At 44.3% G+C, this 22,882-nt stretch overlaps 1 protein-coding gene across 4 annotated transcripts; it reads right to left on the bottom strand.

Annotated features, from left to right (window-relative positions):
- Positions 1 to 66: 66 nt before the first annotated feature.
- Positions 67 to 22,882, bottom strand: myofl (myoferlin like). 4 transcript variants are annotated; one of them, XM_060073720.1, is made up of 54 exons: positions 22,596 to 22,882; positions 22,116 to 22,171; positions 21,890 to 21,981; positions 19,907 to 20,015; positions 19,705 to 19,804; positions 19,248 to 19,417; positions 19,026 to 19,154; positions 18,564 to 18,626; positions 18,387 to 18,437; positions 18,193 to 18,223; positions 17,942 to 18,057; positions 17,651 to 17,777; positions 17,169 to 17,272; positions 17,005 to 17,073; positions 16,871 to 16,914; positions 16,586 to 16,668; positions 16,417 to 16,455; positions 16,096 to 16,220; positions 15,480 to 15,593; positions 14,885 to 15,062; positions 14,459 to 14,583; positions 14,234 to 14,343; positions 13,736 to 13,928; positions 13,037 to 13,192; positions 12,481 to 12,612; positions 11,992 to 12,155; positions 11,443 to 11,557; positions 10,613 to 10,715; positions 10,166 to 10,305; positions 9,643 to 9,807; positions 9,221 to 9,308; positions 8,759 to 8,836; positions 8,451 to 8,632; positions 8,088 to 8,246; positions 7,649 to 7,750; positions 7,119 to 7,280; positions 6,839 to 7,004; positions 6,421 to 6,491; positions 6,286 to 6,300; positions 6,086 to 6,184; positions 5,624 to 5,752; positions 4,448 to 4,603; positions 4,122 to 4,213; positions 3,778 to 3,948; positions 3,303 to 3,451; positions 2,987 to 3,126; positions 2,617 to 2,705; positions 2,428 to 2,523; positions 1,589 to 1,730; positions 1,354 to 1,453; positions 1,041 to 1,234; positions 849 to 958; positions 594 to 741; positions 67 to 389 (listed from the first exon to the last, which is right to left on the bottom strand). In XM_060073720.1, exons 1-54 carry the CDS (start codon positions 22,681 to 22,683, stop codon positions 351 to 353), a joined length of 6,168 nt encoding a protein of 2,055 aa, XP_059929703.1. In that variant the 5' UTR covers positions 22,684 to 22,882; the 3' UTR covers positions 67 to 350. The 4 variants fall into 4 exon arrangements, with proteins under 4 accessions (XP_059929703.1, XP_059929704.1, XP_059929705.1 ...); XM_060073721.1 differs by having other exon boundaries at positions 6,086 to 6,181; XM_060073722.1 differs by lacking the exon at positions 6,286 to 6,300.

Below are 22,882 nucleotides of genomic sequence, written 5' to 3'. Positions count from 1 at the left end.
CTGACAGGAGGAACAGAGAATATTTGTTTTGACCTTTGCTATAGTAACTCTAATGTCACAATAATGTAAACAAGTCATTAATACGTTTATTTAAAAGCTCACATTTCATAGATATTACCAGCATACAAAATACATAAACGCTGAAAACAACAAACAACATATTCAGCGTTATTCGTACTAGTGCAAAAAGCCCCAAGTGCCTTTCAAAGAAGTTAATCAATCTGAATAATAGCAGGCATTAAAACCTTTATTTTGTTCAATTTATTGGTCATAGGGGCGGGTTACTGGCTATAGTGAACCATCATCCCTCTGGGTTTTCTGGAGCAGGGAAGCAGCCTTGGAAGCACTGACTATGAGAAAGGCTTCACAATCTTCATTGAGATGTAGTTCTGTGGACGCAAAAATTAATACAAAGGTTACTGATTTACACATCAGCCATTTGTTAACATAATTTCTATAAAATCCAAAACATATGAAAATGTGGTAATCATGTGATTCTCAATAGGAGCTTTATGTAGACATAGAAAGTCTATGATCAATATGCAGAATGCAATGTATATATCAGAACAGGTCACTATGATAGATGATCTTACAGGCAGGGAGTAGAGCATGATTGCCAGGAACAGGATCACCAGTATTAGAATAATGGATATGATGAAAATCCATTTGAATCTGCGCCACACAATGAATTTCATTGTCTTGCAGGGATTTGTGAACCAGAAGAACGATGTGTCAGGGCGGCTGGAAGACAAAACATCAAAAGGTTCAGTTGTGTTTATTAAGTTATGAATGCAAGAAAACATTAAAGATAATTAATTTGAACTCCTAAGGGAGAAACTATATCTTACTTGGGAGACTCCAGTCTGGGGTTCATGTTGGGCTCATCCCTGCCCTTCCCTGCTGGTTTTTCCTCCACTTCCTTCTCTTCCACAATCTCTAAGGTCATCTCCACCTTCCCCTATAGAACATGAAAGTAATGACAATACGATCCTGCTAACACATGTACTCTGTTGATTTTAAGTGGTCATTTTTTAACATACCCCAATCACATGTTTTCCATCCTGCTCAATCAGGCAAGGCCACCAGCCTCGCACTGACTTCTGGGCGAACAAGGAGGTAGCCTTTGAAGTTTTGGACAGGCTTGAGCCTTCCATGCCCGGTATCATCTTCATGCTGCATTTCTCTGGGCTTTTAGCTGGAGGGATCAGATGCAGCAGATCCAGCTCCACTGTGCCTGTAGCAGAGTTATAGACAAGTCATGTGTTTTTCAGTTTTTGTTATCTATTTCTTTCAACACGTTTGTATGTATTTTGTTGTCTGGATTAACCGTGGAAAAGAGCGCAATTGACTGACCTAGGTAATCATCAAGGGAGAATTTGTCATTGTCCCAAATCTGGATGTTCACCTTCGGAGGGATCCTAAATTCGGTTTTGTCCAGATTCCAAAAGCGGTTCTGGGAAAGACAAACCATCAACATCTTGCTGTTGTTCTCTGGTCTCATTTACATTTGAAGCATGGTTATGCATTCACATAGAGGATGCATTACTAAGTGGAAAAATAAGAGCAGTTGACATAAAGTCACTCTTACTTTTTTCGAGACCAGACACAGTTGTTCTGCCGGCAGGTAGTCAAACCCGAAGATGAACCTCCAGTTGAAGTTCCCGTCTCCGTCCAGGGATCTGTAGTGGACGTCCGTCTTCTGCTTATCCTCCTCCATCCCCGGCATCCATCTGGGAGACGTGGTAATGATTAAAGTCATGTTCGACTGGAATATTTCACCAAACATGATCGTGATGATTTACGATTGTGAAAACAGGATTTAAGGAGTAAAAGGTATTAAAAGGCCCCTGTCTAGCTCAACTTGTAGAGCATGTCATTACTATAGGGGTTCAGGGATTCGATTCTAACTGGGTTTTGGGGTGGAAATTCTTTGAACTGAATTGACAATGTACCAAAAATAAAGTCTTTATTGTTCATTGAAAAAAGGGGTAAAAATTGTATAAAAGCATAATGCTGAAATGCTGATGTGAGCAGCAGCTGCTGATGATAAGCTGCTGATAAGGATGCCTCAACTCCCTTCGGCCATCCAGGATGTATGGTTTATGTTATAGCCATAAAAGTGCAGAGGCTGTATACGTTTCCTCACCAAGGCTGGTATGCACGGCCGAAACGGTGAAGTGTTTACTCAACATAGTAACTCAGAGCTCGCCTTGTCTTAGTATCTCTAGAAAGTCATGTCTTAAAGAAATGTCCATTACAGTTCACTCAGCTAAGAATTCCTGTGCTCACAGAGATGCTTCCACCAAATTGAATATACTATTAGTATTTTACTCAACCAAGGCAATGTTTATGATAGGGGTTAGTGTCATAGTTAGGGGTAAGCACACAGTGTAATAATGCTTTCTTTGGATTGACACAATCATGTACCCTTTAACGTAGATGTCACTCATGTTTTCTCCAGTGATGCTTGTTTCGTCCAGTATGACATCTGTTGTGTTCCAGATGATGGTCCGCAGGTGGTACCTGTTACAATCACACCGTTATTTGAGGTACTGTACGTCCATGCCCATATCAAATAACATCCATGACATTATTTTGTAGTTTGGGTATTCATACCGTTTGGCTTTGCGCGGCTCTATGTCAGACGGCGGCCCAGGCACGCCAAGACTCTTGGGGAAGATGTCCACCCACATTTGAATTTTCCCCTGAAAATAGGGAAGAAATAATGTTACATTTAAATGTAACACTATAGCATACATACAGAATCTATGTCAATTTTTTACATTGTGTTAAACAACCACTTGTTTTTCTTTATCTCTGTGTGTGTGTGTGTGTGTGTGTGTGTGTGTGTGTGTGTGTGTGTGTGTGTGTGTGTGTGTGTGTGTGTGTGTGTGTGTGTGTGTGTGTGTGTGTGTGTGTGTGTGTGCATGCGAATGTGCATGCATTCCTGCGTACATGCGTGTGTGAGTGGGTATCCGTGTCTAACCTGGGATAGTGTTGGCTGAAAAGAACTGTACAGAGTCCTGGTCTCCACATGCTCCGGTACCAACCCCTGGTTCCTGAGGACATGCAGGGCCAGCCTTTCCTTCGGTGGGCCAAGATGCTGATGTTCAACCTTATTGGCCTCTGCAAAAGTACAAGGAAACAAACGTTTTTCAAAGAATCCCTTTAGACAACAAAACTGAAAGTCAAAGTCAAAGTAAAGTCAACATCAGTGTATAATTGTTTGTAAAACAAGTAGTAGTGACCATGGGAGTTATCCTTCTCTAATTTAAGGATGCCTCAAGTGTTAATATGCCCACCAAAGTCCATCAGGCTGTACTGCTTCCCTTCAAAGGACAGAGAGCTGCCGTCCATCTGTAAACCCGGGGGAGGAATTCCCCTCAGCTTGGCCAGGTTCTGCAGGATCTGAGACGGCTTCAGCTGGTCCCGCCACTGGTTGCTCCCTGAGCTGTAGGGAAACTCATGCTTACACATACGCCGTCTCCTGGGCTCGTTGTTTTAGACTAGGCCGTGCAGCGCTTTGTTTGGCGCTACTCCAATTTTGATCATTGTTCTAACTTTGCTTCAGTTGCGTGAGAAAGGAGAAAATCCACTTTGGTTGTATTTCGTCTCAACACGTCAGGCTGAGGTCTTGCTACATGCCACTGTTTCTTTTTTTTTCATGGGTTACCAATGCATTGCAGTGATCCAGTGATAATAGTAGGTTGAGCGGCAGCCTATCCGTTTGAAGATACATGTCTAGACTTGGTGTGTGTAACAACACTATGAGCTTACATGCAATAGGTCTGTGGAAGGCCACAGTAAGAGCTGAAGCGCGAGAGGAGTCTGTTCTCCAGATCGATGATGGTCTCGCCCACTTTCTCGTCCCGACTCAGCAGGTCAAAGTCATAGACGGCGATCTTCAAATCCTTGTCATGGGGGAGGAAGCAGGACATCTCAAACGTCCTGGATACACAGAAACAAAACAAGACATTCAGTTGTGCTTTCAACCCACACAAAACCAAATATAAGTTTTAGGAGGCAAAATACACAAAATGATCCAAAATTGAATGAGTATATGAAGAAACACAAATTATAATGTGTTGATTATTTTTCTTGATATGCACTCGCTGTCTTACCGGCCGAACTCTGGATTGAGTGTGTTGGGTTTGTAGTTTTCTCTGTCATCTACTGTTCTCCTCCCAAGATTAATCTTAATGTAGGGGTCGCACTGAGATGGGAACAGAGATAGTTGAACCTTTAACGCACTCTCTTAAATACAGAGACAAATGAAGATATCCATTTATTAAGCAACATATTTGCACAAATCAACAACAAAAATCTGCGTGCAAATAATGAGCTGTTGAAATGGAATTCAGATTCAGCTAAGACTAACAGTAGAGGCTGTTGGTTTGCATTAGCCGTGACCGTGTGTGTGACACTATCGGGGATAGGGGGCCCTCACCAGGCCGTTGTTGTCCTTGGGCTGCAGGTCAGAGCAGCGCACCACGTAGATCCTGACCAGGCACTCCTGAGGCCCACTCTCGGGCAGCTCCCTGAACTGGCGTGGAGGAGCAGCCATCCCGGGGTCCTCGTACAGCGGGTACACTCGGAAGGAGCCCTGTGGCATAAACCAGGCAACAGGTCCTTTATGGAGGCAGGGTGCTTTATATAGGGCTTGTGCATCGCAAGCTTTTGGGTTGAAACTCCGATGTCTACAGCCTGTGTGTGTGTGTGTGTGTGTGTGTGTGTGTGTGTGTGTGTGTGTGTGTGTGTGTGTGTGTGTGTGTGTGTGTGTGTGTGTGTGTGTGTGTGTGTGTGTGTGTGTGTGTGTGTGTGTGTGTGTGTGCGTGCGGGTGGGTGTGTGTGGGGGAATTATTATACTTTGTTATTTATTTTATATCTTTAAACATTTGTTAACATGGAGGCTATAAAATGTACTTCAAGGCGTCGCCTTTACTATTTCCAAGAACCTCAAGTTCAGTCAACTTTATAGCAGTCACTGATCCTCCAGCTGCTGAGAACTTCATATCAACCATCATTGTTCCATTAGCACTTCAGAATCTCTTTTCTCCTTTCATACTCCCACACTATCAACCAGCGGTCACTGCTCTTGAAATCAAGCTCTCTTCTCCTGTTGCTTCATACCATACACTACCTACAGGAGAACATAACTGCAAACTCATTTTTACAGTTTGTTTCTCACAAGTAAATGTATTTGTGTGAATAGAAATCCCTTACTTTCTTTGTGTCTGTTTGAATTGTAGCCTCTTGTTTTGTCCTTGTATTAATATCTAAACCAAACACACTTGATAATCTCTATATACACAATGTTAGACATTATGTTCAGATATTTCTTGCACTACAAAGGTCTTAAACCTGATCCATACTGGTTAATCACACACAGTAAGCTTATAACATAACATAGCATACATTTACATCAAATACAATTTAACATGTTGAGTCTCTAGGCACAGATCTGTTTACAAGGTATAAGGCTGTTTTTCTACAGGATAATTCAATTTAGCCTCATTTAAATTCTTTATATATTCCACCAGGGGGCAGCAACGATTAAAATGTAAGGGAAAAAGGGATAGATGAATATGCTTTTCTAACTACACAACATGGAGACTCGTTGCACCTTGAACTCTCCCACCACGGACGGGTCTTCATCCTCATCCTCCATCTTGCCTCGCTGCAGTTTGAAGGTGCGGCAGAAGTCTGTCAGCCCACAGAACTCGGACACGTCTTCAAGTTCACAGTCATACACCTGGGGTAGACACACGCACATACACACACACACACACACACACACACACACACACAGGCAAAGAAAAACACACACACGCACGCACGCACATGCAACCACGTGCACAGAGACGTACACAAACACACACACACAGACACATAAGTACAAACATACGCACACACACACACACACAAGAATAGACACAAATACACGAACAAACGCACACACACACATATGCAAACACATTCACACACACACACACACAATGAATCACAAACGTGTTAGTTTAAAGACTATCATTTTTAAAATTGCACGTCATGCAAATAGATGACAACAGTATTCTGTGGTATGCACCTGCAGTGTGTCATATCCCTTTTGAAGGTAAGGACCACACTTCTCCTTCTCTCCTATGGATGCATAGAACTTACTCCACCAGTCCACCGTATCTTCCTGCTGAAACAGGAAGTGAGCAAGAAATAAAGGGAAGTGATCAAAAACACAGCCTATGAATTTCAAAAGGTGACAATACAAAAGAAACAATAGGGAATATCCACCTGTTCTTCTTGAATCTGTGTACAGTGGAACAAACGGAGAGGAAGTCCATGAGAACTTAATTATTATTATTATTATTATTATTATTATTATTATTGGTGTGTTGAGGTGTTGATGTTTTGGAAATTATTACTGACCTCAGCTCTTACAATGGGTCTGTCTTCGATGGTTATGACCACATCGCCTGGGGCAGATGAAATCATCGCCACTACAAAACATGCACATCATCAGGTGAATACTTTGTGAGCATATGGTACATGCGTATGTGCATTTGGGGCAAGTGTGTGTGCGCGCGCGTGTGTGTGTGTGTGTGTGTGCATTGGTATATGTATATGGTTGCGTGTGTGTGTGTGTAAGTGGTAGTGTTGGTGTGTATGTGTGTGTGTTTGTGGTGCATGGGATGCAATTCCATGTATGTGTGTGAGTGATGAACTGAGTGAGTCAGTGAAAAAGAGAGAGATACAGAGAGTGTGTGTGTGTGTGTGTGTGTGTGTGTGTGTGTGTGTGTGTGTGTGTGTGTGTGTGTGTGTGTGTGTGTGTGTGTGTTGTGGTTACTTTTGGCAGACATGACCATCTCATTGTTGTTGAGGTACGGGTCGCAGCGGAACTCCTCCAGGGAGTCGATGGTACACTGACCGACCACGGGCTTTCTGCCAAACGGTCGGTGGTCCACCACCTTCAGAATAATGGGTGGGGTGTACATCTCCTGTTTAGGCAAAAGCTGGTGGAGGAAAAACAGGAACAGCAATCACCAGGGGGGAGATCTGAACGACGATATTGTTATACCAGTGGTGGGTGAGTCATCGTGATGTGTTGAAATGGGAACGAGCGATACCACTTTGAGCAGCAGCACGGAGCCGGGGAAGTTTGGGTTCTTCTTGAAGTTCTTGATGACGGCGGTGTGCACCACCTCGCCGCCGCATTCCACCACCAGGCTGGGGGAGGAGACGCTGGCCAGCTGGTAGGTCTTCATGTTCCTCAAGCCCCAGGTCAGGACCTGTGGAGCCGGGAGGCACAGAGGTGCACCCGATGACTACCAAACCACGGAGCAATTCAAAGAATAGAAACGCAAAAAAAAAAAATGAAGATAAGATATAGTTGACTAAAGGGAGATAGTATTCACAGCACTACTTTGCTCTTGTTTGTAAATTCAAGGTTAAATAAACTTGACCTGGATTATAAAAGAAGTGAAGCAATACTAAGAAAAGGTAGGGTGAATTGGGTGAATTGCAAAAAGCTGAAAAAAGAGCTCTGAATCCGATTCCCTTATCTCCTGTCCTGAACCAGAGGGTTGGTCTGGTCTTGTCTGGATGTGTCTGGTGGGAACCTGGTTGAATAGCTGGGTGGTGTGGCTCCGGGGCTTACCTCTATGGCGGTGAGCTGCACCACAGGCCTGATTCCCTGAGGAACCATGAAGAGGCTGTCCCCTTTCACCGGGGGGAGAAGGGGGAGATCTCCCTCCTTCACCTGGAAGCACAGAGTCCACATCTCATCCACATTTCTTCAATCAAAGGTTTTACACATCATCGTTTTAAAATACAGATTTTGAAATGTATGTAACACAATTATTACATTGTATTTTTCAATCAATGTTTTCTTCTGTTCTTTTGTCCAGCCTTCCGTTGTTCCTATATTAGTTTCCACCTTCCTCCCATCCTTCCCTCACCCCCTCCCTTTCCCGCCACCTCCCTCCCTCCCTCCATTCCTCACCGCCCATGTATTCTTGTCATCTCTACTTCATTAACTACTCCCCCTATCCACATTCTTTCCGTCTTACTCCACCAGCACCTTATAAGGTCCTCACCCCGTCTTTCAGCAGGAGCTCAGCAGCCACCAGCATCTGTCCTGCATCACGGCCCTTCTTGGTGACCGGGTACCACAGCAGCTTGGGGTTGATGGCCACAGCGGGGTTCAGATTCACTATGGGAGGGCACGTGCATCGACCCAGGGCCTCGTCTCTGCCCTGCACAGTGACACACCGAGCCGTTTAGCGGACGCATTTATGGACGCATTTATCCAAAGTGACCAAACACCCTAACCACAAGCCTGTCTGTCCACAGCAGTGCTAAAAGCTGAATTTGCCATCAAACTTTGTGTCCACAGACTCGTGGTTCGTGTCAGAATGTGTAGGGCTGTAAACATTCAGACGTGTGCTGTCCTCACGCACCACTTGGTCGCTGTCGTACAGCTCCATCACCACGTCGGGGGGGTTGCGGGCGATGGTCTTGGGGTCTCCGTAGACCTCCACGTCCTCGAAAATCAGCGTCTGGTCCCAGGTGGGGTTCAGGGTGGACCTCACCACCTCGGTGGTCTTGCTGACGTTCAGGAAGGATACGTGGACGTAGGGGTCTGAAGGGAGACGGGTCGGAGCGCGACGCGGTGTGTTTCAGCTCGGGGACACTTTGATGATCTACTGCTCTGGTGGGATCGTGTTGTTATTGCACAGAGTCAAGAGGCTCTTCCTGTACTTCTTACCGGAAAAGCTGTCTTTGTCCATGGCACAGAGCGTCTTGGCCTGGTAGACGTACACTCTGAGATGGTACCTGTAGCACCCTGGAAGGAACAATAGACGTCTTAAAGATGTATACCTGGGTACATATACATATAGCAGTGGAGTGCTATATATATATCACATTGCACTATGACATAGTACTTGTACTGTATGTTCATTCCAAAGTTACTCGGCTAATTAACAGTTTCTGATACAACAGTAGACATAGTCATACGCAAATATATATTGATATGCATTTGCATAATAAATATACAAGTAAATGTTCACATTTAAATAAACATATGCATATGCATACACATATAGAGTAGTGTTATGCATTCACATACACACATATGAATATGGAATAGTTAAAAAAGGAAAAGGGGGTCAGTGGTCTTCATTTCCTGCGAGATACTGAGCGTGGGTCAGGCCTGCGGGTCACTTACGGCTGAAATTACAGGAAACATTGGGAGTGTTTGCTCCAAACAGTTTTGTCGCGTCTGCCTTGCTGGCTTTCTCGTCAACGTCAACACCCTAGATAACAACACACAGAGTTCTGGCTTAATGGAGAAATGGCTTCATCAAACAAGCGGAAACTGCTGCTCGAAACACCAAGTGTAGGAGCAAGATAAACAAACAGGCTGGTTTTGCTGGAGAAATGTCGACTAGTAGTATAGTGTGGCACCATTTATGAACAGGAAGAGGGCAAATGAAGGGGAATAATAACAGGATATGACTCCTACCACACATTTTCATTCTGTAGTCATGCCAATAGATTTCAGAAAAACAGAGAACCACAGTCACCAAGGAATGTGGCACCATAGCACCAGCGTCTATATTTATTTTGTTATATCAGCTAGCTACCCACCAGGGCCCCTTCCAGCCTGAAGATGGCCGACGCCCCCATGCGGTCTGAGGGAGCCATCTTTCTTCGCCAACGTCGCCGCCGGAACATGTCTGATGATCGCTCCTTCCTGTGGAACTTCCAGCCAATCAGAGAGGAGTACTCCCAGTCGTCTCCAGATGTCCGTCTCTTTAATGGAAACAAAAAGGTTAAGGGTGGCACAATCAACAACAACAACAAGTCGCTCTTCTAGTTGCCTCTGCTGCTAACAACTGTTTTGTCAATTTCCTTTCCTTAACAAACCTCTGAATTGTCCCCCTATTTTCCTTTGCAGGGCTAAACACTTATCTTACATTTTACTTTTCTTGTGTCAATGTTCTCAACTTTACTTCCCTCTGCTGGCATGAAGGTTATCTCCTCGACTTTCCTTACTGACCTCAAAGCTCCCTCGTTGACCTTCCTTTACTAATCTCAAAGATCCCTCGTTTACTCTCCATTGCTTTCCTAACATTTACATTCTTTCCTTCCTTCCCTCTGCCGGCCTCACCTCTATGGTGGGCATGACGTCCGATGTCCGTCTGCGTGGCCGTACCAGCCTCTTCCTCCGGTGGACGTGGTACATCTTCTCTGCGGCCCCCCAGGATTTGGGCTTGTCTTCGGGGGGAATGGTGACTCCATACTCCCAGCCTGGTGGCAAAAAGAAAAAATTAAAAGGTGCACAAATACATACCGTATAAAGCCCAGAGCGCTATTTTTGGTTCATATTTGTTGCGTTACCCAAGAACGTATATAACCAACAAAGCTCACTAGCCCGCCTAACCGTTTTAATTAACCGTACCTAACCTAACCGTACCGAACGTTTTTTGCTTACTTTTTTGAGCTTATTGACTGCGGAAATTGTCATCACTTGATGAATTCAAGTTACTGCAGCAAACCCAATTGTGCTCTATCAGCATCTGAAGAAAAGATTGGATGGGTTGGAGGTTTTATTGACCTTTCTCGTCCACAGCTCTGTTGACATCGTAGCTCCACTCGTCCTCCCAAATCCACCCGGGGGGGCAGTCCATCTCCCCTGGGCTCTGAGCCTGCTCTCCATTCTGGATGAACACCCCAGACAGAGACAGCAAGCTATAGTTCATTTGAACAGCTGGCACATTCTTACAGACGCTTCTTGTTATGGTTACTGTAAACTCAGGAAAAACTGTAATTACATATGAGGGTTAGGAATACTATTTACGTGCTATATTTTTAAATAGTAATCTTATCATTCTGGTATGTAAGTAAACACTAGCAGGTCCACTGTTTTAAAGCAGTGTGTTTAGAGCACTGGTGAGTTGCAGTCAGGTCCCTCCCTCATTTGCCTATGTGCAAAAGCCTGCACTTAATCAACATGAACAATTACTTGCCACAGCCTGTTCCAGGCCGAATGGCTGTCTAGATGCCAAATGCAACAACCATATTTTCTGTGGTTTACACACTCACTTTGGAAGGAATGTGCACATTTTTGGCTTGCTCATCATTTTGGATTGCTAAAATGTTCTTATATAAGAAAGCACTTATTATGCTCTGTAAAATGAATGGGAATTTCGGACAAGTTTGAACACTAAATAGTCCTATTTGGCATAATGGAGAATGCAAATCCCAAACTAATGTGGGCAATGGTCATACTTTTTCTGAAACTAAATTTCCCCGATGTGGAAACTTATGTGGTTTGATGTCGCAATCGGCACCAGGCGTATTTATCCGTTGTTTGAAAATAGCAGGCCGTTCCACTTAATGTGGCTGGTATTTGATTACACAGTCCCTATAGGACGGTCTTCCTACCACGTCTGTGTACGGCTCGCTGGCTGGTGCCCATTCACCCCCGGGGAAACGCGTCTCGTTCTGAAACACTTCGTCTGTGAACTCTGTGTGGCCGGCATCTGCTTCTGTCAACAGGCTGAGCACACACACACACACGCACACACACAAACACATACACGCACACACACGCACAAGGCATAACATTTGAGATGTATGAGTGGGCTAGAGCAAACATGCTAGGAACAGGAAGTTTAGAGAACAAGTGATATTTACATGACTGCTGATGGGAGAATGTAAACAGACGTAGAAGGAGGGCGCTTAGGGCAAATGCCGATAATACGCCCATTCGTTTCCTTTGATTGTACTTAAATCTTTTTTGCCTTAAAGTATTTCCTAGCAAGCACCGATTTGGGTTCTGCTGTTTAATCTGAAATCTGATGCCAGAATGCAAAGCATTCCTCAGCGCTGCATGCCGAAACACAACCACGACAGCGGCCCACTGTTATGCACTCAGGAGGTGGGCACAAGCCCGGACATGCATGCGAGCGCCAGCGGTGACATCGTACTGACCACCTCTCGGGCTCAAAGAACCAGTCTCCCTCCCAGTCCCAGTCTCGCGGCGGCATGAAGCGCTCCTGCTTCAGCTTCACCTTCCCAGTCACGTCCGAGAACTTGTGGCGGCCGACCAGGCCGGTGGTGCCCCAGTTCCTGATCACCTTGGCCTGGTTCTCATACTGCCGTGAGAGAGCGGGACGGACTCGTGGTTAGGGTTAGGGTGGATTTCCAGTCTAAAGGTTCTGGGTTCGAACCCCGATGTCTATCTGCATTCCTAGGCAAGCCATCCTGTTAAAGGATGACTTCAGGAGTTTTCAACCTGGATACTAGGGTCCAGGTTGAAGAGGTTTCCCTCAATGAATTATGTATCTAAAGAAAAATACCTTGGACTGTCACTTTGGGTAATTGAGCGTGTAAGTGTTTGCTAATTGACTGCTAACTGGTGTCTAACAACTACTTTACAGTATGGTTAACCGAACAAAGAACAGTTCTAGAGCTGGCTACCATTTCTGCGAACACGCTGAAGGTTCCCTCGGCGAAGCTGTTGAACTTCTTCTCATGGGCCGACAGACCCAGCCACATGTTGACCCGCAGCTGCACCGGGATCTTCACGCCCTTGTCCTTGTCCATTGGATACTGGGTGGAGGGAAGGGGGAAGTTACTAATCAATTCAGCATTCAATCAATCAATCAATCAATAGATATGTTATGGAATTGTAAATGGTAATTGACCATTTCAAAATAAAAGGCGATAGGAAAGACTTGCTTGGTTAGTAGCTGATTGGCAAAGATTATCGTCTCATTATCGTTGAGCATTGTACATTGTGATATTGGTTGTAATGAGTTGGGTTAGGATAGTGTAGTGGTGGCAAGGTTTTTTTTTGACTTCCGACGAAGGATGCTGGGTTGATCTCCGTGGTCCACAGCACAACATGTGGGTATCCTTGGGCAAGATAGCTAACCCCTAACCCCTAACCCCTCCTACCTTAACCGCATTCACTGTGAGTCCCTTTGGATAAAAGCGTCTGCTAAATGACTAGATAGAGCTAGCGTCTGGTTACCTGCATGAAGATGGTCTGGGTCCGCCCACAGAACTTCCCACAGGCCTCCTCCCCCATGGTGGAGTAGAGGATCCGATTGGCCGGGACACGGGCGTAGGCCACCCGCTTCTCCCCGCGCATCATCCAGATGATCACGTCTGGGAAACTGTTCTGAGGCTGAAGCGACGGGCAACGTTGGAGTTACAACAGTAAATACAACCTGAGTCACTGTGGTTATTTGGTGTTCACTCAATCACATCTTTCCCACAGCCCTCCTTCCCCTGTCTCCAATCCATACACACACTGCTGATTATACAGAGCACAATATATTATCCTTTTTAGTATTTTGACTGAGTAAAACACTTACAGTATCCCCTTATACTGTCTGCATTGGGCATAAATGCAGACAGTATAAACCAGCCATCACCACACACACTCAAGATTGCACTGACATGTCAGCAGGAAACAACTGCTCTGCCTGCAAACCTTCCAAACTCGATTAAACTGTCATCAGTGTGAAGAATGCAGTGGTATCAGGCATCAAGGATTCGGTATTCGGGATTCAGTTGGTTTAAATCTTCAACCTCACTGCAAAATCCTACACACTGCACCCTTAACCTATGAATGGATTCATTTGATTCTAGGGAGGATACAGTTACAGAAATTGTGTTGTTTTGATTTAAATTGAGTTCAGTTCCCCTGGTTGTTCCTATCACTGACCTCCTCTGCCAACTGCTTGAGCCGCTCCAGCCAGTCCTCAAACTCGCTGACGGTGGCCTTAACGTCGGTGGCCTCCTGCCTCATGCGCTGGGCCATCTGTCTGATGCTCGCCACCGACGCGTCTCGCAGCTTCTTGATCTGCAGGTCCAGGGCGGTCAGGTTGGCCTGGCCCTCCATCACAGGGAGCTTGAAACTGAAGGGACGTTCAGGAAGGGATCAATGGATTTATGAATCAATCAAAATATTGACTCATGTACCTAATTGAAAAGGTTTAAATTTCCCTCTTGATTTTCAATCTTGAAATATAGTAATGATCAAATTAAACAGACATGACAGACAAGTATATACAGTATATCCTAGATATTTGAACAATTATAATATTTCTATCCCGTGATCCAATAACTCCCATGCTCTGAGCCTCTTCTGGTTGCCGAGCCGCAGTTTGAAAGCCAACGGTGTTCAGTACAGGAAGGACCACTCGGGCTCTGAAGGCCCTACCTGCTGAGGTCTTCGATCGTGTGATTTACGAGCTTCAGCCAAATCTCCACCAGACGGGACTCAGGCTCCTTGGCCAAGATGGCCGTCTTCAATGAGGTGAGGTTGTCCTCCTGGAAACAATAAGCATAAAATAATCTGGGTTCAAAGTATGAACGACGAATACAAATGTAGGGAAAAGTGAGAATACAGGGAATGGGATTGGTTCATCAAGTCGTCACTTCTCACAAGTCTCTCTGCGATGAGCAGGAGGACGTTGACAGAGTCCAGGCGGTGGTTGATGTCTTCCCAGAAAGATGTGAGGATCACAACAGGCTTAGTGTCCGCCCAGGGAAGGTAATAGTAGTGGTTACCTATGGGCGGGATTGGGAATGGGTCACACACACACACACATTCACACACAATAAACTCTATAAACTGAGTCATGAGATTGGGAACTATGAAAATACTTGTTTTAATCCACAATGTCTGAAGCCTACCAGTAGGCCTCGTTGAGCAGAGGTCACCCCTTACCTAGTTGGACCATTCATCCTAAATAACCTGCATCTAAAGGACCTCTAAAATAATTTAAATAAAGGCTGCAAGTCGTCTGCAAACGGTTAACAAGAAATAAAAACGCAAAAAAAGTAGAACACAACAGAAACACTCTCTCACCGTCGAACACGCCGTAGCTGAACTGCGTGGTGGACGCCAGGGGCTTGCAGGTGGTGTCCAGCTTGTTGCCGTAGTTCCCGATGCTGACCTCAAACTGGATGGGCTCGCCGGGCTCCTGGAGCATGCAGGCACTGTGGAAGACGGCGCACAGCGAGTACTTCCTCTTCCGCTGGTATTTCTGACAAAAAGGGAGAGGGTCAGCTATCATGATGGAGGTAAGGGTTAGGTCAACGCTTATACTTTGAGCATCATTAGTTGGAAATACCATAGCTCTCCTTCAGCTATTAGTGAGTGAAATGTAAGAATATCTGTTCTCTGACTGCACGCCTGCCTCTGTATGAGACAAGTTTAGAATTTGATAGCTTCCAGCTCTAGCCAATCAGGGCCCCTCTTCACTGATTGGTTTTGGCAATCCATCTTGCCTTTCAATCGCATCACAACATCATAACGCGAGTGAAAGAAACTCACACACAGAAGCCGGCTCAGTTTAACAACTGTCATTTCTTACCCTACAGCAGCTTTAATGGCCTCATAATGAAATACGAACAAGACAGCGAGCACAAGGACAAAAGAGAGGAGGTCTGTCTCTCTTCACCTGCGCCAACAGGATGTCATCGCTGGAAATGTCCTCCACTCTCTTGTCCACTTTCTCGTCCAGCTTGGAGGACAGCTCGACGAGCACCCGACCTCTGTAGGCTACACCTTCCCCCTGGGCGGGAAAACACAAACATCAAACAGATGGCAATATTGCAATGATAACCAAACAGGGATAAGTATTAGGGACACAGATTCTTTGATCGAGAGCTACTTGAAAGTGAATTCAGATACAGATCATTAAGGAGCTGGTGAGGGACTGTCTGGGACTGGGACTTTTTTTTCACCACTGGGATGCTGACGGCATTTCCTACCTCCTTTGGGGGCCCTCAGTCAAATTTTGGGTTCCTAAATTGGCCCTCAGCTGTCAAAAGTTTGAGAACCCCTGGTCTAGGATGACAACAGGTATGTTATGGTCAAGGGCAATCCAACCTGGGAGAGCAGGGCAGTCTTTTGGTTCGGGTGTTGGACCCCCAGCTAAAACTTTTTTTGGGTTTGATCCTCGGTGTTCGCAGTCAAACCCAGTAGGCATCCTCGAGCAAGACGCTCCAACCCCCTCACAGACTCAATAATAACCTGCTTCTGAATTCAGTGGGATGACTGCGTCTGCATGGTACCTTGCCCGTGTTGAGCTCGTCGTAGGGGTCAGGCAGGCCGCTGAACTCCCTGGGGCTCCCGTACAGGTTGATGTAGCACGGACCGAAGGCCGGGAGGAAGCCCACCTCGGACTCGGCCGTGCTCACTGGGGTGCACACAAGCACAGGAGATTCAATCATTGTTCGAACTCACAGTCAAACATGTTGACAGAGTTTAAGGATTCAACTGATTGTGTGTTACACAATTAGTTTAGACCCGGGTCATAGCTTGTCAAATGAGACTATAATGTTTTTCCCTTTCTTTGGTGCAAAATACATCAAAATAAAATCATAACTTCTTACATTCAGATGAAAGTGTGTTGGTATTCTCAGCCTGAGGTTCTATTTCAAACAGAGGGAATAATACAAGTAATAAATACAGCATGCATCATCCATAAAGTATTAGATGGTCAAAATGAAGATCGATTCATGATTCTAGAATGGTAAACAATCTTAAAAGGTGATCTCTCACCCTCAATTTCCCCCCCAGATGAGGCTATTTTGCTCAAATTCAAAAAAGCTGTTCCTATGACGTCATTTTTGGTAAGACGATCCCTGAAAAAAGTAATAAAACATTTGCACGCAACATATAAGCGCTCACAGACACACACACACACACACACACACACACACACACACACACACACACACACACACACACACACACACACACACACACACACACACACACACACACACACACACACACACACACACACACACACACACACACCTTGTACATGTCTCTAGGTCTTACCAGTCAAAAACAGTCAACTTGATGCACTCAGACATGAATGGGAACTGTAAATTAAAAAAGCAGTATTAGATGCATTTAGCATGTGTAGTAGGTGCTTTTAACATGTATTTTCCATAGGCAAACAATTATTTTACCTTGGCCTGAATATTCATGACTTGGTTCCACTCAGGGTTTGCATTTTTCTCTACGATTTTGGTGCCCAACTAGAACACAATGAGCATCATTTTGAATAAATTCAGCATGTGCAAACAAAATATGCACACATATACACATAACGATTTTTTAATTTGCTAAAAACCTTTTTCCCAGAGTAGCTCATCTCAAAAAATGGATCCACCAAGTTTTTCTTGTCGCCATCCTTTCCAAAAACCTGTTTGACCGTCTGAATAAATGCATCATCCACTGTAAGAGAAAAAATAAGACCGTTTTGTTGTACATTTATACTGGCTTCCGTCTATTAATAACAGTTATGATAAACAGCAATATTTTTTTTATCACAAAGTGAACAAATGATCCAGCCCATGCTGCTAGTTGTGTTGCTGTCTGTGGTCAATTCTTGTTAATGTATGTAGATTTTTATTGTATATTTTATAATTATTTATCCATATGTGGTGGATATGGATCATGGCAGGGTAGAGAAAATCATGGTACTACGTAGCAAGATTAGATGTCATGTTGCTTAGAGCTTACAGGTTATGAATAGCCTGATGCTAGTTGAATAGGTTGCCTGGGACTAATCTTCAGCTCTTCAGTGCCCAGTTGAACCCAACAGACACTCACTCTGAGGCATGTCCTCGGCCCGGTACACCTTGAGGCTGATGCTGGCCGAGCGCAGGGTCACCCCAGCCGGCACCAGGAGGTTGCTCTCTATGTCATCCTGCTCGTCGTTCACCTCCCGGCGCTCAGTCTGGGGACGAGAGGAGAAAAGGGGCAGGGGGAGAGAGAGAGGAGAAAGGAGAGGAGGGGGGTGATGGTAAGGTGAGGGAGTAAGGAGCGTTGTAAGTTGTATCGCGTCTTGTTGTATCTGTGTTCATCAGAGGGTAGTTGACCCAGAATGGGAGGATGTCACACCTGCGGTTCATCTCCGTTCCCCGCGAGGATGATGCTGACTTTCAGGTAACCCTTGGGCCCAGAGCTCGAGTCCTCCAGATCGCTCAACAGAAGCCATTTCCTCAGCACTGAATGAGCTGGAGAAAACAAAATAAAATGTTGGCATGCCTTGTACTCAATGACATTTTTGTAAACACACTTTAGAGAACCAATTGTCTAATTATGTTTGTTAAATAAATAGGTTAAACATTTTATACTGAGAAAGTACTGACCAGGTTCGTCGTAGACATACCCAACATCAAGCTGGGTGACCATAAAGAAAAGCATAATCATTTCAATTAATCAGAGAGAATGGTGTTAATTAATAATTAATAATTCAAAAAGTAATTTGTAGAAGAGATTAAATGTCCGGCAGTAAAACCGCTTTGGTAATGCTTTTACACAAAAATGAAAGGGACTTGAATACCTTGAACTCTCCCATTAAGCTGTCTGCTCTGAGGGAGTGGGAATCGTAGACCTGTGAGGAACCACAGCAAGCTATTAACAATAGATCATTGGCCATACATCATACATCAACCACCAATGTTGTAAAGAACATATGAGATTAAATGTAAAGTATTTGAACAGGAACGATGGTACGAACCCGAAATATGATGTTCTCGTCGAACAGCTCAGAGGGTAGCATGTTGACATTGTAGAAGAACATCTGAAGTACATAAAAACTTGATTACTTAAAGTTGGAAGTCTGGGTTTGGAATACATCACATAACTTACTACTTAAACATACATTGGACTTTTTCATAGATTGAGATAAGTAAAGGAACAAATAGGTAGCAGAAAAGATTGTAAAATGCAAGAGTAAGCACAGGGATTTAACTTCAGACCTTGGGTTTCAGATGATTCACTGCTGCTTAAGACAAAAAGCCTTATCAGGTTGTTATGGAGGCTACAGGAACAAAGAGAAGTCGAAAAGCAAGGACTAAAGACAAGCAAGAAAAAACAAGCATTGTAACAAGAGTATATTATCTTCTCGATGGAAAAAGAAAGGGAGAAGATCGGTTTGGCAAGGTTTTTGTTGGATGAGGAACTTCTGGGAGGAGGTTACCTCGTCAAAGTAGGGATTATTTCCTCTTCTGATTCGTGTCCTGTGGGTCTCTCCACACACATTCACCTTCACCACCGGCCTGACGTTATTGCCAGGAAGTTGTCGACCCTCGACAACCCGGACACGAATCTGGATGTAGCAGAGCGACAGTGAGTCCCCTCAAACGCTGTCAAACGTGATAACAACGGTTGCGTTTTGAGAGAGTCAAAACGCACACAATACCTGGAAGTCCTGAGGCTTGTTGGCCAGGGCCCTGCGTCTCTTGGTGCTGTGGCGTGTGGTCTTCTGGCCTGGGTTGGGGTTCTGCCCCGGCCTGGCAGGCTCTCCCTGATTACTTCCCGGCTGTAAACCTTTCTCGGTGTTCTCCACACCCTCTTCCTCATCCTCACCATCTCCCGTGGAGGAAAAAATACATATAATCAACAATAATAAAATGCTAAATGTGATCAAATGTGTACGCCAAGCAGAATCCCTGCCATTCTAAAACTTTTCACAGCATTACACTCATCAATGTTTGAACTCGCTGCATTCTCGTGTGCATCTAGAACCTCTACGGCTATGGAACCTCTCTGTTAAAGACTACTAGCTCTGGTAAACATTGTGTATGAAGAGATCCAAAATCCAAGCCTGAAATGATAAGAGGTGAATCCCACCTCCACGTTCACCATGGTACACTCACCAGGGTCCCCGTAAGACACCTCCCCATCAGGCCGGTCGTTGGTGGAGTTTGGAAAGGTGCCAGCAGGGGGCTCGTACCCAACGACCAAATTAATGGCCGCCTGAAAGAAAGATAAATGTATGTTTTTGTAAAATTATAACCAAACGATAGTTGTTTGAATTATTCAAAGGAGAGTAGGTAACTTTTTGAATGGATTGATTACCCCGATGGCTTGCTGTTTCTCATTGACCAGGGGAACATTCTTGAATGGGAGGGAGGTGGCCTGACCACTTGCTAGATCTCTCAAGGAAATTTTTGCAGAGCCAATGAATCTTAAAATCAATGAGAAAAGTGTTAAATCTTAATAAATAAAATACACCCAGATTAAACAAAGTACCTCATTTATGAACATCTGAATATAAAATGTAGAAATATGTTCTGATTTTGTTTCTCTTTTATTCAGAGAAACACCCAAACTCTGTGATTCATCTTTAGTTCTCTTTATTGGCTAATAGAACTGCCCATTTCCCTGTTTCACTTCCACTATTAAGCCAAAGCAATGGCAACCAATACACACCCAGAGTCCCCCCTTGCTCAGCAGAAGAGATAGGCGGGTTATTAACAACCACATGGGATTTCCTAACAATATCAATTTACATTTTCCAAAAGAGAAACTTCAAGTTCCATCCAATAGGAGAAAAGTGTTAGAGGACCAGATCAGATTATGATAGCGAGTTACTTGTAAACACAGATAGATCTTAACGTCCTGTCACCATAACAAAGACCAGAATTATATTGTTTGGATAATAGGGACGTGACGTTAAAGAACAGATGACATGATGTCACACACAATGTTTCATGAGGAAAGGACCAGCCGATTTCCAGAGACAAGCCTGTGTTAGCATGAAAGGCTGCGTGGCAAAATGACAGAGGGATGGAAACAATTAGAGTGAGCCACAGGCATGACGTTGGTACACCAGAGCTAGCATGGAGGCTAAACAGATATAGCAACTGAGATGATGGGGGGATGGGCAGAGAAAGAATAGGGCATGGAGTAAACCAAGAATTGTCCTTGAATATCTTAAGGGGAATATGGTTGGGTTGAATATCAGTGTAGAAACGGTAAATACATACACTGGGTGCATATAGAGTTGCAACATGAAACTTGAAGGTTCTTGTTAGAGCAAAGCAATGAGAGAGCACTCACAGCACAGTCATCAGCAGCTTGTCTGAACACCCTCTGAGTGGGATGACTTTTATAGCCTACATGTTATCACATAAAGTTAACAATCCAAGCAGAAAGCCTATATTCCACAATTTCCACCACAAACTCCTGTAAAGTTTGGCCACACTGACAAGGATGAACACATTCTCCCAAACACAGGCACACACACACACACACACACACACACACACACACACACACACACACACACACACACACACACACACACACACACACACACACACACACACACACACACACACACACACACACACACACACACACACACAGTTACTTCCCCAATTCCCAACACACAAAAATCCCTCAATTGTGCCAGCTAACATGCCGAAGTCTGGTAACCACAACCACCATAGTTCCCTGACATTTACATCTACTTTCACTGTAATCAAACAAGCTACCTTATTCTCTACAGACATATCATGTTTTTACACACACCAAAACGCTAACAAAGACCACTGTTTTAATGTAGAGTTAAGACGTCTAATACTTGTAGGGAAACGCCAATACAGCCAATACAAAAGTTATTTGGTAAAAAAGGGTTGAACTGCTATGTAAATATCAATGTTATACCTCAGCTCCCTTCCAAGGCACAGCAGGCCTGAACAGGTAGCGATGTGGAGTAGGATAGGTGCTTAGGGAAGGCAGAACCTTTCCTGGTACCAGGTCAAACTGCGTTCTGAAGTAGCACTATGGTACTACTACACATTTGTTGTTGTAATAATGCAACCAATAACCATAGTGTGATCCCTATGGTGTGTATTTAATTGAAGATATACAGCGCATGAACTGTCTTTCTTTGTTACACTTGTACACAAATAATTGTTTATTTTCCTCTGCAATGATTCATGAATGACTAGCTGGTGTGTGTGTGTGTGTGTGTGTGTGTGTGTGTGTGTGTGTGTGTGTGTGTGTGTGTGTGTGTGTGTGTGTGTGTGCGTGTGTTTGTCTGTGGACACCTACTTGTCTTTTCCAACGGTTTCATAGTCTTTCACAACTACGTCTATATGTGAGGAAGGGTCCAAGGCAATACCCTTCAGGTCGAATTCAAGTACCTGTCATTACAATACATACATAAATACATAACCCATAAAACAACTAAGAAAATGTACATATTCATTGGCCAGTGTTGAATTAAATCCATGAATATAAAGCATGCTGCATCTAACTGATGAAATGTATTACTTACTTCATTCCAAACAGGATTCAAATCATTGTCTATTGTCTTTGTTTTCTTTTTTTCGCCTGTAAAAAGAACAGAAACAACGCAGTTCTACCGATCAATGTGGACCTATTTGTCTTCAAAGTCTGTACACAAAAAAAAACTATCAACCGAATGCATCTGCAGATTCTGCAGTCACATCACCTGTAATCGCATGATCCTTTATAATTGGAATACAAATTTTACCCAAACCAAAAGATATAGGGCCTCATTCAGGTCCAGGATATGTGCCAAGGAAGACCCAGTTCTCACCTTATAAGGATACGTTTTCCTTTTGTGTATGAATCACTGCCGAGACAACAATGTAGTCGGCTAGGATTGCTTTAACACAACCAGAAATCAACTAGAAGTAGTAAACTAGGTTGCTAAAGATGCCAACAAGTTGCAAACTATACGAGAACATAAACAAAAACTAATTTTCAATCCAAAAAGTAAGTGAAAACTCACCTTTAAACAAAACTCTAGCTATTGGATCTGGAACCCCAAAACTCCTTTTGGGGATGCTACTCGCAGACTCAACAATGACGCGCAGCATTGTGCCAATCCTATAGACACATATTCCTTTGCCCCAGAAGACGTGAGGGGAGAGAAGGTTTCCTCGGAGACGTCGCCTCGCTTGATGCGAGTGAGCCTGCCTTGGGGGTGGAAACTGAGTGCTGCGGCTCGCAGTGAAAAGAGGCACTGGTGTAGTTGAACCAGGGACTGCGGACCACTAGAGAGGGCACTATAGGCAG

The sequence above is a fragment of the Gadus macrocephalus genome, chromosome 15 (genome assembly GCF_031168955.1).
Source record: "Gadus macrocephalus chromosome 15, ASM3116895v1".
NCBI lineage: Eukaryota > Metazoa > Chordata > Actinopteri > Gadiformes > Gadidae > Gadus > Gadus macrocephalus.
Note: the sequence above shows the minus strand (reverse complement) of the source record. Positions and strands in the feature narration are given on the sequence as shown.